Here is a 15,645-nt window from a genome sequence, read left to right on the forward strand (position 1 = left end):
GTATGGATAAAAATGAGACAATCGTTGGCGTACAATTAAGGTATAGGGCTATAAATATGGCTAGTATAGCCCAGATAATGTGGCCTTGAAAGAATTTCCTGAGAAATATTTAAAACTGGCATGACTCTGATGCCTTGACAAATCTAAACACATATTTTCTAATACTCTAAATAAGAGTGTGATGAATCAGAATCCAATCGGACTCTAATCAGCCGAGAAAAGGGATAAAGCCGAACCGGATGCAGCAGTTCGAGAGAGAGAGCCACACACAGTTGCTGTGTGTTTATGTTTGTGTCTTTTTAAGTTTTCATGAAACATTATTTTGACTGTTCAGCTGGTTCCTGCCTCCTGCTTGCCCACATTACTCTGTTAAACAGAGTTACAGAACTAGGATCTCTCAGGAGAAAAATCAGAGAAATAGTACACTTAAAGGTGTACTCAGCGATTTCGGAGAAAATCTGTTGATATACGAACTCAACTGCCAAAACAAACACACCCCTCACTTCAGTGCTCCTTTGGAAGCTTCGCACCCCCAAATTCAAGCACGCAAATTCAAGTCTCTCTATCGCTAAAAAACCTTGACGCGGCTCCTAGCCTTCGACTTATCATAATCCTTCTTTTTAGTTTATATTCTTCTGACGTTTTTCTCTTGGTCTGTTTCTCAGCCATTTGTCCTCCTTGGAGTTAAGAAAGTTCACATCAGCCAGATTTTCCATTACTCTTCTAATGAATTTCCCTCTCACTCTGCCCCCAGCCCCCATCCTGTGCATGCGCAAGAACCATCCCCTGTTGCTGATTGGCTGGGGTAGTGTTGTGTGGATCGGTCTAATCCACTTTGTTTTTGTTCCATTTACAGAGTCAGGGCTGTGCAAAAATACTAGATTTTTTTTCAGCCCACCCACAGAACGGACATTTAGCAGACTGTGAGCAGATATTTGCAGAATTTGGCAAAAAGTGTTTTGGATTAGAATTACCGAGTGCACCTTAAAGCCAAAATCTCTGTTTGATCCAAGCAAAAACGTATGGCTAGGAGAAACAACAGGGATATTTTAGAGATCTCATTTGTGAATTTTGGGCCAATGGGCTCTTTGACAATAGTTTCTCTATATTTTAAATTATATTATACAATATATTACCTATATTTTAACTTTATATATAAAGTATACATTTAGACACTTCCCTAGCTTATGTTTGATTGACAGTGTCCCCTTTGTATAAAAATAAATAAATATATAAAATGAAAACAAATGGTAATGTAATGTAGGACTAAAGTATTTACTTGTTAGTGGTTGTATTTGCTTGTTAGTATCTATAGCAGACAATACAAGGACTTTAAAAAAAGGAGTGTGTGTGTGTGTGTGTGTGTGTGTGTGTGTGTGTGTGTGTGTGTGTGTGTGTGTGTGTGTGTGTGTGTGTGAGCGTGTATTTATCACTTTGTGGGTACCAAATGTCCCCATAAGGATAGTAAAACCCAAAATCTTTGACCTTGTGGGGACATTTTGTCGGTCCCCATGAGGAAAACAGCTTATAAATCATACTAAATTATGTTTTTTGAAAATGTAAAAATGCAGAATGTTTTCTGTGAGGGTTAGGTTTAGGGGATAGAATATAAAGTTTGTACAGTATAAAAACCATTACGTCTATGGAAAGTCCCCATAAAACATGGAAACACAACATGCGTGTGTGTGTGTGTGTGTGTGTGTGTGTGTGTGTGTGTGTGTGTGAAATGTTCATAGCATTATATCTCGGCTCAGGGTAGAAAAACAAATAGTATGGAAGAGAAGGAAAGTCCACTGTTATCATTGACCTCAGAAGAGGTGTAAAATGGATCAGTCCTGACAATGATGCCATCAGGGCATTTGTGTATGTGTGTATTATGTTCTTGATGTTGTTCCTGATTTAGTGGGAAAAGAACTGTGAGAAAAGGAAACAGAGAGGGGGAGAGATGGAGGGGGGTCAAATTAGGCAAAGGTTGTGTTTCAGTGTGTTTTGTCCTGTCCACTCGTACACCTAACCAGTCTTCATCTTCTGGATGATGTCATGGTGTGCTGATACTCTTCAGGAAACACACAACTACTAGCCTGCACACATAAACTAATGGATACACACACCGAAACACAAGATTTGACTAAATGTGAGCTGCTGGCAGTCATAATGGATTTTTATTATTAGAGGACATGCCAGCATATAAAGCAGTAGTTCACCCAAACGTTCTGTCATCATATACTCATGTCACCTCATGTCATTCCAGTCCCAAACAACTTTCTATTTTGAACTATTTTATTTAAAAACCACAGATCCTCACCTGAATGACCATGTTACACTTTCATAAATGACTCATGAATTCCAGTATTGACAGTCACAAGCTCATATTGTTATTGCACTGGAGGAATTTTACAGTATCTCTCTCAAGACTGACCTATTGTAACTGTTACTCTCTCTTATCTCTTTCTCTGCAGTTTGTGGCTGTGACTTGGCTCGTGGTGGCTTTTTTGTGCGACAGGGCGAGTATATCTGCACTCTGGATTATCAGAGGCTCTATGGCACCCGCTGTTTCAGTTGTGAAGAGTTCATTGAAGGAGAAGTTGTGTCCGCACTGGGCAAGACATACCACCCTCGTTGCTTTGTCTGTGCCATCTGCAAGTAAGACAAATATACAAACACATTTTCACTATTAATGCTTTTAACACTTTTAACTTTATGTTAGTTTAAAAATTATATTTGTGCATTCATTCGATTGTGTTATTTTTCTGCCACTGATTGTATGTGTCTGAGTCAATCTCATGGGAAAGCAATCTTGTTACTCAGGGAGGGGAAGGAAAGGGGAGCCATCAGCTCTCAGGAAGAATGTTAAATGTGTGCTCCACTCCCAGGCCACTTATTTCCAAAGTGGTGTAGGATGTTCCTTAGTATATGAATGGATTCTGTGTGTGTGTGTGTGTGTGTGTGTGTGTGTGTGTGTGTGTGTGTGTGTGTGTGTGTGTGTGTGTGTGTGTGTGTGTGTGTGTGTGCCCTACATTTCTATATCGATGCCCATGTTTCTCTGGACATGGTGTACCCAATCTGGTCCCTTGGTTGTGACATCGTAAATCGTAAATATCTAATTTGTAGTTACTCCGGGCGGCTGTACCCAGCCTCTCACATTCAGGCAAATTGTTGTCAACAGTGTTGTTTTACCTTTTCCATTTAGTCATTATTATTACTGCTATTAAATGATTGGTTGGTGGTTGGCTTGATAGGAGGACTGGAAAGCAGCTCTTGCTCTTACAGTCTGACCTTCTTCAAATTAACCTTTAGGTTTGAGTGGTTTAAAACTTAGTCAGAGTTTGCTGACCTAAGCTAGTTTAAGCTGGTCACTTAACATAGCCATGCTGGTGTTTAGCTGGTTTAGTTGAGAGGCCACCTGCTGAACAATGCCTCAAACCCCTATAAAACCAACCAACTTGGGAGATCAGCTATGACCAAAAACAACATGACTGAATTCATATTAAGAAAATAGCTCCAAGGGAAGCCATAGCATCATCAACAGCAATGGTGTGATAATAGTGATTAGAATGTATTTGTATGTTTACATGTAGAATAGCTTCTCCTGTGTCACTTGTATGATTTCAAAAGCCAAGAGTGTGCTTCTTGTTTCCATTGGGTAATCAAAATACTGTGAGATCATCAGCTTTCATGCTAGTCTATCGGCCAAAGAGATGACTGGACCTTTGCCATCAACCATGTCTTATGATGGCCTGGTTCACAGGGCCAAGAAGTGTAGACCTGCCCTGGCCCTATTAATTTATATTGCAACAAATTAATGTAATATTTTATTATTAAATGAATACTTTACCCAAAAATAAAAATGTTGTTGCTCATTTTATATACTTATTACCCATATTTTTTTCCAAACCTGTATTAAAGTTTTAAAGGGGTAGTTCACCCAAAAATACTCACTCTCTTTCTTCTGCTGAACACAAACAAGGATATTTAGAAAAATAGCTCTGTTGGTCCATACAATGAATGATGGCTAACTTATCGGTATTGCTAACTTGCTATTTTTGATGCGTTTATTTAGCAATTTGTTGACCTTTTAATCCGTCCCCATTATTTTTCATTTTATGAAAAGAGTAGCACAAATTCTAATGAGTAGTGAACATTTTGTTAAACATCTACTGTTGTGTTCCATAGAAGTCAGAAAGTCATTTGGGTTTGAAACAACATAAGGTTTAGTAAATTACAGAAATTTCATTTTTGGGTGAACTTGTGTCAGCAGACATATCACCATGCAACTCTCGTCTGGTTGCCCACTAAAGCAGGGATAATCCTTGCAAGTACCTGGATGGGAGACCTCTTGGGGAAAACTAAGCTTGCTGCTGGAAGTGGTATTAGGGAGGCAAGCAGGGTGTACTCACCCTGCGGTCTTTGTGGGTGCTAATGCCCCAGTATAGTGACGGGGACACTATACTATAAAAAAGCACCATCATTCGGATGAGACGCTAAACCGAGGTCCTGACACTCTATGGTCATTAAAAATCCCAGGGCATTTCTTGTAAAGTGTAGGGGTATAACCCTGGTGTCCTGGCCAAATTCCCCCCATTGGCCCTTATCTATCATGGCCTCCTAATAATATCCATCCCTGAATTGGCTACATCACTCTACTCTACACTCCACCAATATAGCTAGTGTTTGGTGGGTGTTCTGGTGCACTATGGCTGCCGTTGCATCATCCAGGTGGATTCTGCACACTGGTGGTGGTTGAGGAGATTCCCCCTATACTATATAAAGCACTTTGAGTGCCTATAAAAGCACTATATAAATGGAAAGAATTATTATTATTAATTATAACTATAGTTTTAAAAGTGCATCTGTCTTTGTTTATGCTCAGTATGCTTTATTAAGAAAACAAAATGAAGCAGTAAAGTGATACAAGTTCATCCTATCTTCAGCTTTTCCTTGATACAATATTGTTTTCACTATTTCTGAGCTTAGATTAAAGTGCTTTGTGTAACTAGTTTAAAGTTCATTCTCATATGAAAGTGACTTTAAAACCTTGGTGATGGTATAATGATAAGGTGACCGCTGTGTGTCTTTTTCTGGCAGACAGCCGTTTCCAGCTGGGGACCGTGTGACATTTAATGGGAAAGAGTGCATTTGTGAGAAATGCAATCAGCCGGTGCCAGTCAACAGCATGGCACCCTCACAGGCTGTGCACAGTAAGTACTCTAGTTTTTCTGCAGTTATCTCTTCCATTCTATGTTATTCACTCATTCTCTTTTCTAAATTTTTGCATGAAGATTTTATATCATATTACAAATAATACTCTACACTTTGGTCTTACCTTCTCTTTCTCTGCAGATTGCTGTGGCTGTGGAAAGGAGTTTAAAAATGAGCAGTCTCTGGTGGCATTGGACAAGCACTGGCACCTTGGCTGCTTCAAATGCAAAGTGTGCAACAAAGTGCTCAACGCAGAATATATCAGCAAGTTAGTTCCCCTTTTACTGAATGTGTGTGTGTGTGTGTGTGTGTGTGTGTGTGTGTGTATGTGTGAGCATGTATTTATCACTTTGTGGGGACCAAATGTCCCCATAAGGATAGTAAAACCCGAAATTTTTGACCTTGTGGGGACATTTTGTTGGTCCCCATGAGGAAATCAGCTTATAAATCATACTAAATTATGTTTTTTGAAAATGTAAAAATGCAGAAAGTTTTCTGTGAGGGTTAGGTTTATGGGTAGGATTAGGTTTAGGGGATAGAATATAAAGTTTGTACAGTATAAAAACCATTATGTCTATGGAAAGTCCCCATAAAACATGGAAACACAACATGTGTGTGTGTGTGTGTGTGTGTGTGTGTGTGTGTGTTTGGAGTAGAGATGGAAATCTTATGTGGAAAATACCAGAATTATTTCCATTACATTTGGTTCCGTAAAGAGTTCTTACATTACTGCATTCATCTGCATAACTCTGAAAAGTAGTACTAAATTACTGTGGTTCATAAGTTGTGCCAACACTAAATCTACAGTGCTGTGACAAACACAACAACAACAAAAATTCAGCATGATCAGACCAGTGTTGTCTGATTTGTGAACAAATAAGTAATTTTTCTCCAGTTCTTTTTAATGAATTAGTCAAAAAGACTCACATATCAGGGTCAGTCTTTTGTACTACCAGTTTGAATCAGGATTTAATTCCCCTTGCTTACTCAAGAGCTTGCTTCCTCAAAAGTGCTAAAAGACTTCCTAATCTTAAAGGAACCAGTGCATTTGAAACCAGAATTTTTAAATTCCTAATGATTCCCATGCCTAGAGTGAATGGATTCTTGAGTGTGTGTTTCATCTGACTTTATAGTAATATTACATTTTGAGCCTGCAAAACCATCTACAATGACTCATCACTATTGATATTTACATATATGAAAGATCAGTGTTTATATTCCAAGGGCAAACAGAGATTTCAAGTAGTGAGTTCAAGTATATTTAATCACATTTAATGTTTGTAAAAGCCTAATGTGTCTTGCTGTTCTGCAGGGATGGGATCCCCTATTGTGAAGCAGACTACCATGCCATGTACGGCATCCAGTGTGATACCTGCAAAAAATACATCACCGGAAAAGTACTTGAGGTTCAAACAAAATCTTTACTACTAGTCAGTCATCTTTAAATGGTTTCATTAATAGATGCAAGATTGTGTTGATGAATGGGTGGCTTAATTACATTGATGACATTACTTAAAGGGGTTGTGATGTACTGTTTTTTTTTTATAATTTTATTGTCTTCCCTGAGGTCAACTGATAATATTAGTAAAGTTTTTTTTTGTTGCACCAAAACAGTTATAATTTATTCAAATCTGATAATTTTTCACCCAGTCTTTGGCCCTCTGTCTGAAATGCTCAGTTTTGCCCTAAGCACCTCCTTAAAACTTCAACATAAATGGCCACTGTTATGATTGGCTAAAAGCCTGCAGCCCCTCGAATATAGACATATTTGAAACTCAGACAGAAGAAGCTCCACAACATTATTGATCAAAATTTCAAGCACACACACTTCTCGTCGTTGGACCGAACTCCAGGCAGGTGTCGCTGATAGAGAACGCTTGCAGGTTCCCAACCCTCTTGATGGAGGCTAACGCTATCAGGAGGGCCGTCTTCAGGGAGAGGGCCTGGAGCTCAAATGAGTCAAGAGGCTCAAAGGGGGGTCTCTGAAGGCCCGAGAGGACAACTGAGGGGAACAGGCTTGGCTGGGGATGGTTCAGTCTCCGGGCGCCTCTAAGGAACCTGATAATCAAGTCATGCTTACCCAAGGACTTGTCATCTATTGCGTCGTGGTGGGTCGCGATAGCGGCTACATACACCTTCAAGGTGGAGGGGGACAGCCTCCCCTCCAGCCTCTCCTGCAGGAATGAAAGCACTGACCGAACTGCACATCTCTGCGTGTTTTCGGCTCGGGAAGAACACCAATTTGCAAACAAGCCCCACTTCAGGATGTAAAGTTGCCTGGTGCAGGGAGCTCTGGCTTGGTTTATCATGTCTACGACTGCAGGTGGTAGATCACTCAGATCTTCTGCGTCCCATCCAGGGGCCAGACGTGGAGGTTCCAGAGGTCTGGGTGCTTGTGCCCTGTCCCTGAGAAAGAAGGTCCTTCCTTAGGGGGATTTTCCAGGGAGGTGTTGTCACGAGGAATGTAAGATCCGAGAACCAGGCCCGGGCGGGCCAATAAGGACCACCAAGGTGACCTGTGCCTCGTCCTCCCTGATCTTGCACAGCACCAGTGCAAGAAGGCTCACTGGGGGAAATGCGTACTTGCACAGCCCCCAGGGCCAGCTGTGTGCCAAAGCGTCTGTCCCAAGAGGGCCTTCTGTCAGGGAGTACCAGATCGGGCAGTGGGAGTTGTCCTGGGAGGCAAAGAGATCTATCTGTGCCATGGCGAATCGGTCCCAAATCAGCTGGACCACCTGGGGGTGGAGCCTCCACTCTCCTCTGGGTGAAACGTGTCTCGAAACGCGTCCGTAGGGACAGGCCGAAGGGGAGGGCCTTGTACTAATATGCCTGGCCGTCGAACGCGAACCGTAGGAAGGGTCTGTGTCAAGGAAAGATTCAGACGTCGAAGTATGCGTCCTTCATGTCTACTGCCGCGAACCAATCTAGCTGTCGAATGCAGGTTATAATCTGTTTCTGCGTGAGCATTTTGAACGGTAGTTTGTGTTGAGAACTCGCAAGTCCTAGATTGGTCGCAACCCGCCACCTTTTTTGGGTACGATGAAGTAAGGGCTGTAGAAACCCTTCTTCATCTCGGCTGGAGGGATGGGCTCTATAGCGTCCTTGAGAAGCAGAGTCGTGATCTCTGCCCATAAAGTGCTGGCTTTCTTGTCGCGTACAGAGGAGGAGCGAATACCGCTGAAACGAGGCTGGAGCCTGGCGAACTGAATCGCGTAGCCGAATGGGATGGGCCAACCAGCGTGATGGGTTCGTGGCGGAGGGAGCTGGTAATAGCGCGTCGGGAGGCAGAAGAGCATCCAGAGGCTTGGGTGCTGAGAAAAGACTCAAAGAACCTTACCTTGCTCCGCGCTTCCGGCAGATTAGAGACTGAGAAAGAGGTCCTGGAAAGGCGTCTTCGGAACTCATCAACGCTGGCCTGCCGGGGCTGAGCAGTCACAGGTCCGGAGGTGAGGAAGCTGCGTCTGGGGAGCCGGGACAGTAGAGTTTTGGAGCCGGGGTGCCATGAGAATGGCACGCACTGACTGGATGACCCAGGGAGTGAGAAAATCACTCTTTTATTGAGAATGTGGGTACCGCAGCCCGAAGGCTGTGTGGCAAATAAAAATAATGTAAACAAGGATTCTCCTCCCGGCCCTCCACCGGGGGACGGAGTGGTCTTGTTACCAGCTCCGGAGCGAACGTCTGACTGCCTGGGTCAAACATCTCAGGAGTGCTTCGGAGCTTTCCTGGTCCTGGAAGGGGTCCTGGAGATGGGGGGCATGCGTCACCTGCGAGGTTAAGTGCCTGCGCAGTTCCTGCAGTACATTGGGGAGCTCCACAAGTCTAGTTCATCCTTGGGAGCAATTTTCAAATGCCTGAAGGTACTGCATTCATCTGTACAAACAATAGTAAGTATAAACACCATGGGACCACACAGCCAACATACTGCTCAGGAAGGAGATGCATTCTGTCTCCTAAAGATGAACATAGTTTGGTGCAAAAAGTGCAAATCAATCCCAGAACAACAGCAAAGGAACTTGTGAAGATGCTGGAGTAAACAGGTAGACAAGTATCTATATGCACAGTAAAACCTATATATAAAGTCCTATATCGACATAACCTGAAAGGCTGCTCAGCAAGGAAGAGCCACTGCTCCAAAACCACCATAAAAAAGCCAGACTACAGTTTTCAAGTGCACATGGGTATAAATATATTTTTGGAGAAATGTCCTCTGGTCTGATGGAACAAAATGGAAATTTTTGGCCATAATGATCATCATTATGTTTGGAGGAAAAAGGGTGAGGCTTTCAAGCCGAAGGACACCATCCCAACCATGAAGCATGGGAGTGGCAGCATCATGTTTTGGGGGTGCTTTGCTGCAGGAGGGACTGGTGCATTTCACAAAATAGATGGTATCATGAGGAAGGAAAATTAGGTGGCTGTATTGAAGCAACATCTCAAGACATCAGCCATGAAGTTAAACCTCAGTCACAAATGGGTCTTCAAAAATGGACAATGACCCCAAGTATACCTCCAAAGTTGTGGCAAAATGGCTTTAAGACAACAAAGTCATGGTATTGGAGTTGCCATCACAAAGCCCTGACCTCAATCTGAAAACACCAGTTCTGTCTGGAGGAATGGGCCAAAATTCCAGCAACTTATTGTGAGAAGCTTGTGGAAGGTTACCCAAAATGTTTGACCCAAGTTAAACAATTTAAGGCAGTGCTACAAAATACTAACAAAGTGTATGTAAACTGACCCACTGGGAATGTGATGAAAGAAATAAAATCTGAAATGAATAATTTTCTCTTCTATTATTCTGACATTTCACATTCTTAAAATAAAGTAGTGATCCTAACTGATCCTAGGGAATGTTTTCTACGATTAAATGTCAGGAATTGTGAAAAACTGAGTTTAAATGTATTTGGCGAACGTGTATGTAAACTTCTGACTTCAACTGTACTTAAATGTGCACTAAGCGATTCATGAGAAACACTGTTGATATTCGAACTCAACTGCCAAAACAAACACACCCCTCCCTTCAGTGCTCCTTTGGAAGCTCCGCCCCCCAAATTCATGCATGCGAGACGGTTTCAGGCACACCAGCTCCAGACACTCACAACTATCCTGCTACTAAATCTAACATCACAACAACAGCATATACAGTATGTGTTCTGTGAAACATAGCTAAATTCATGTTACCCACCTATCGAGAAGAAAAAGAGCAACTTCTGCATCCGTCTTCATGTCTTTTACCTCTCGAAGGTCTCTCCACCGCAAAAAAGCCTCGCCAATGTTGACGCGGCTCCTAGCCCTCGACTTATCATAATCCTTCTTTTTTAGTTTATATTTGTCTGACCATTTTCTTTTGGTCTGTTTCTCAGTCACTTGTTCTCCTTGGAGTTAAGAAATTTCGCATCAGCCAGATCTGCCGTCGCTCTTCTAATGAATTCCCTATTGCTCTGCCCCCACCCACCATCCTGTGCATGCGCAAGAACCATCCCCTGTTGCTGATTGGCTGGGGTAGTGTTGTGTGGATCGGTCTAATCCACTTTGGTTTTGTCCCATTTACAGAGTCAGGGCTGTGCACAAATACTAGAATTTTTTTCAGCCCACCCACAGAAAGGACAGCTAGCAGACTGTGAGGATATATTTGCAGAATTTTACAAAAAGTGTATTGGATTGGAATTACTGAGTGCACCTTTAAATATCTACAGCTTTGTGTACCTTAAATCCCCATGATATATGTGTATCTGTGCAATGTATGTGTGTTTATGCCAGCTATTTGTCAGGAGTGGCACACTGTTGCTATAGTGACTCACTATAGCATTAGCATTGCCGTGTATTCTTGTACACCGTGTGACATCTTAAGAAGTGCAACAGTGCTTCTGTCTTTTGGCTAATACACACCTGCATTAAAGACCCTGAGGTATGACATACTCCATGTCCCCAGCCAAATTATGAATTGAATTAAATTACACTTAGTCATGCCAAGATATTTGAGATGATATAAAATGAATGAAGTAATCTAAAACAATATCTTGGTATATTTTCTTTGCCTTCAGCAACATTTTTAACACAAAATGAAGACTAGTTGGTACAAGCATCCTGATGTTAGCAAGAAAACTTCTTACCTTGCCAGATTAATGATACTTTACAAGCCTAGACAGCTTCGGGGGTATTGTGGTAATGTGATATTAAGGGGCAATGTTTTTTTATTAAAGCAATAAACCACAAGAGGCCATGTGTTATAGTGATTTTACCATGGGGTAAAATGTGTTCAGTGGCACATTGTAAAGCACAGTGCCTAAAACCCCATTACATGTGGTAAAATCACTATAGTATGCACTCGAGTGGCTTATTGTTTTAATAAAACTATGATAACAGGAATATAATACCAATGATCAATGCACAGATATTTAGTATACATTAAACAGTCATTTTACAACAGCTTCAAATGTGACTCATCCAATAACATTTTAGAATCAGATCTATTTATTTAACGATAATATGTATTTGAACATGGGTTCAAATTGCGTCAAGATTGCATTGTATTGGTTGTTGCATCAAGAGTGTGGTTTCCTGACTGCATGGATTTCCCAGAGCAAGTTATGATGCACATGAAATTAAACAGCTGTGTTGAACACTAAAAGGGTGTGAACATTATAATGAAATTTCAGAAAATGAAAAACTAATTGAATCCCATAGGACTTAATGAAGATTGATGAAATATGGCTGATATTAACCTGAGGATAATCTAAAAGATTAAATTAATTTTACAAATTTCCACTCTGGGTATGTGGAACACACTAGAACAATTTACCTCCCAAGGAAATGGAAAAGACTTGAGCTTCAGATTCATTAAATTGAAAGTCAGAGAAAAATTTAGGATTATATAGAGGAGGTTATCGTACAGAGTGACAGTTGTTTTATACTCTGATGTTGATGTAGAATGTAGACCATAACATTAATTTCTCACGTGATATCTGTCCCGTTGTCTATATATATATATATATATATATACAGTGCATCCGGAAAGTATTCACAGTGCTTCGCCTTTTCCACAATTTATGTTACAGCCTTATTAAAATCGATTAAATTCATTATTTTCCTCAGAATTCTACAAACAATACCCCATAATGATTTTAATGAATTTATGTACATGTGATTTTTTCGTTTTTTATTTTTAATACATTTGCAAAGATTTCAAACAAACGTCTTTCACATTGTCATTATGGGATATTGTTTGTAGAATTTTGAGTAAAATAATGAATTTAATCCATTTTGGAATAAGGCTGTAACATGACAAAATGTAGAAAAAGTGAAGTGCTGTGAATACTTTCCGGATGCACTGTATATATAGCATATTATATGACCATTAAGATATTTAAAATTGTACTTTACAAATGTACTTCACAATTTAAATAAAAACGTATCATGTTATGAATATTAAATTAGATTAGATTACATTAGATTTCATAAAATTATATTAGGTACAATATTCTATTATATTCCAGACATTTATGACAGTTTTTGTGATTTCACCCCTCTAGCCCACTCAAACAAAAGGTTCGCTGCACAAAGACATTCTGATTTTTGACATAGTGTTCTTGCAAAGCTTTCAAATAAAGATAATGTGGCCTTCACCACTTCTTGTTAGAATTAAAATATGGCAGCATTGAATCACCAGTGCCTCTGTCCTTGGTCCCTCTACTGTGTCCCCTAGACATGTTGAATTATTTAGGGAATAGACCAATTAATGACATTATCAGGAGGCTTGCTGAAATAGACAAATTTGTTGGTCATCCAGTTACCCTCGCCCATAGTCATTTGGGTCATTAGGAACCAGTATATAACATTATATAGAGATAGAGTTACATTTTGGACAAAAGCAATGAATTTGAATGATTTGGGCACATTAGTAACTGCTTTTATAATCAGAGCTGTGTTTATCTTTTGCAGGCCGGAGAGAAACACTATCATCCCACATGTGCCAGATGTGCACGTTGTGAGCAGATGTTTGGGGAGGGGGAGGAGATGTACCTGCAAGGTTAGTTCTATCTCATCAAATGTACATGGAGACAAAGAGTTTGATTTATTTTAATGCTGAATCTACTGTAGTTTTATTTACGGAGCATGCATGTATAGGTTCACAGGTTGTTTTTTTATATTTTAATAATAAGGGAATGGACAATTGTATGGTGTTATACAGCTCACTTCAGTCACATGCAAGACCCGAATACATTCCATAGTCAGTGTGTCTGCAATTAGAAAGAAGAAAAGGTTTATTTGACATCATAGGTTGAATGTGGTTTTATTCTTTCTCTTGTGTACCACCTTAGTGGCAGAAATACTGCAGCCTCACCGTAGACCCTACACAGTGATTTACCACAGAGACTAACAGCTCTGCAGTCTGTCAGAGGAGATTTATGGCCAGATGTAGGCAAGGTTTTAGGAAATAGGATCAGTTAGGAGCCTTTTCTCAATCTGACTGACAATAAAATGAAAGATGCTGACTCATTCAAGTGATGAATGATTGTGTTTATGAATAAAAGTTTATATTAACGTGCTAACTCCCCACACTCATAAAACAAAAAACTCTGTTCAGCTACCGGTAGCTTAATTAGTTTTAGGACAACTTTTCCATGCAATCAAATTATGCCTTTTTAACAAAAATTATTCGTTTCAGATTTGTTTTAGTCTTGTTGAATGAACTTGATTCATTTAGTTATATTTGTATATGTATTTGTATACTGGGATTTTAAAGGTGCTGTAGACACCGTGCAGAAGAGCAGAATTGGTGTGTGTTCCCAAGGTTGTCAAACACAACAGTTGCTAAAAAGTCCCCATATCTGACAACTATTATGAATCTGAATATGGCTTTAAGCCTCAATGTAGGGCTGAACAATTAGGACAAACAATCTAATTGCGATTATTTAGAAAAATAATTGCGATTGCAATTTGAACTGCAATATGATAAATATAAATATATATATATATATATAAAAAGATGTTTTGCCAATGCTTTACTACCAACTGGAAATGCTGTTCTAGAAAGTTGTTCACACTTGAGTGAAAAAAAGAATCACAATCACTTTTCATCATTATTTTTTTTAAACCAGGTCAACTTGAATTTTATATATTTGCAGTAATAATAATGATAACATAAGAAATTTTAATATAAATATATTATTGTATAATAATTATTATCATTATTACCATAATAATGTATTATTATTATTATTTAATAGTAATTTGTTTCTTTAATAATCTCTTAACTTACTATGCAGTGCCAGTGTTATGGATCAACTGGGGATCGTGTTAACTGGGGATGTGCACGTGAATCATTTTACTTGCCTTTTCAGCAGATTTGTTTGTAATGTGAATTGTCAAGGAGCAAAGAAATCACGTTTTGTACATTATTAAAAAAAGGTTGGTATGATTATTAAACCGACGTGGGACATTGGTTTGAATGGGAACTGGCAATTTCATTTGTCAGAGCGGTAAATCGCATTTGGAGGTCTTTTATTTGAAACACTATAGCGTCATATAGTCATTATATGTGCCAATAATATACTTTCAATTGCTTTTATTTCTTTATAATGAATAATGTCTTGATTATCTGTAATAGTTTGAGTAACTTTCTCTGACCATTAAATATAACAAAGTGAATGAATAATTATTGATGGGACACTGGTCTAGTTATACTGTTATACTGGCAGTAAACATAGCTACCTAGGTTCAAATCATGATCAGTTAGGACAAATTTGTAGCTTTGCTGCAGATTATGATGTATTTGTAACAGGTCTATTGAAAAAATTGGTAAATCAAATACACAGACACAATTATATTTTTTAAATAAACCAATAATTGTTTTTAAATAAATAAAAGGGAATGTGAACTTTATTTTCTAAAGTTTACAGAATTTTAACATTGTCAAACAATTTTAAGATTTAAGATTGAAAATCTTAAGATTTTGCTTAACAATCATAATCATTATGTTTCTGAAGAACTTTTGCATGCTTTCTCAGAGTACCATTTATTAGGGATGGGCGATACCACTTATTTTCTTTTCGATCCAATACCATTAATATTAAGTCCAATATCGTCATTACTGATACCTCTATGAAATTAATTTTTTCAATTTCTTGGGATAAAATTGGTCATTTCAAATATTATTTTAGTCATAATTCAAGGCATTATTTTTTTTTACATTTATAAGCTTCAACAAAAAATTATTGGACTTGTGTTTTTTTTACCCTTACAAAAATTAACCATGGTTTTACTACAGTAGCCATGGTATCTAGTTAAACCCTAGTTACCACAAAATGAACCATGGTTACTACTACAATATTACTGTAGTAAAACCATAGATTCTGACAAAAAAACATGACTACTACAGCCATTGTTATTACAATATTTCTTAATTAACCATGAAACCATGGTTCATTTTAGTTTAATATTATT

At 39.1% G+C, this 15,645-nt stretch overlaps 1 protein-coding gene across 9 annotated transcripts in view; it reads left to right on the forward strand.

Annotated features, from left to right (window-relative positions):
• LOC127626650 (actin-binding LIM protein 2-like) overlaps nt 1-15,645 on the forward strand; it is an 88,218-nt gene that overhangs the window by 41,877 nt on the left and 30,696 nt on the right. For all 9 annotated transcript variants that reach the window (XR_007968478.1, XR_007968481.1, XR_007968479.1 and 6 more), the window contains exons 3-7: nt 2,460-2,643; nt 5,086-5,198; nt 5,341-5,467; nt 6,512-6,605; nt 13,141-13,228. Coding sequence is in view for 1 of the 9 variants with exons in the window: in XM_052102625.1 (XP_051958585.1) it covers nt 2,460-2,643; nt 5,086-5,198; nt 5,341-5,467; nt 6,512-6,605; nt 13,141-13,228 (606 nt within the window). In the remaining 8 variants the exon portion in view is untranslated. The remainder of the gene's footprint in view (nt 1-2,459; nt 2,644-5,085; nt 5,199-5,340; nt 5,468-6,511; nt 6,606-13,140; nt 13,229-15,645) is intronic.

The sequence above is a fragment of the Xyrauchen texanus genome, chromosome 33 (genome assembly GCF_025860055.1).
Source record: "Xyrauchen texanus isolate HMW12.3.18 chromosome 33, RBS_HiC_50CHRs, whole genome shotgun sequence".
Lineage (NCBI taxonomy): Eukaryota > Metazoa > Chordata > Actinopteri > Cypriniformes > Catostomidae > Xyrauchen > Xyrauchen texanus.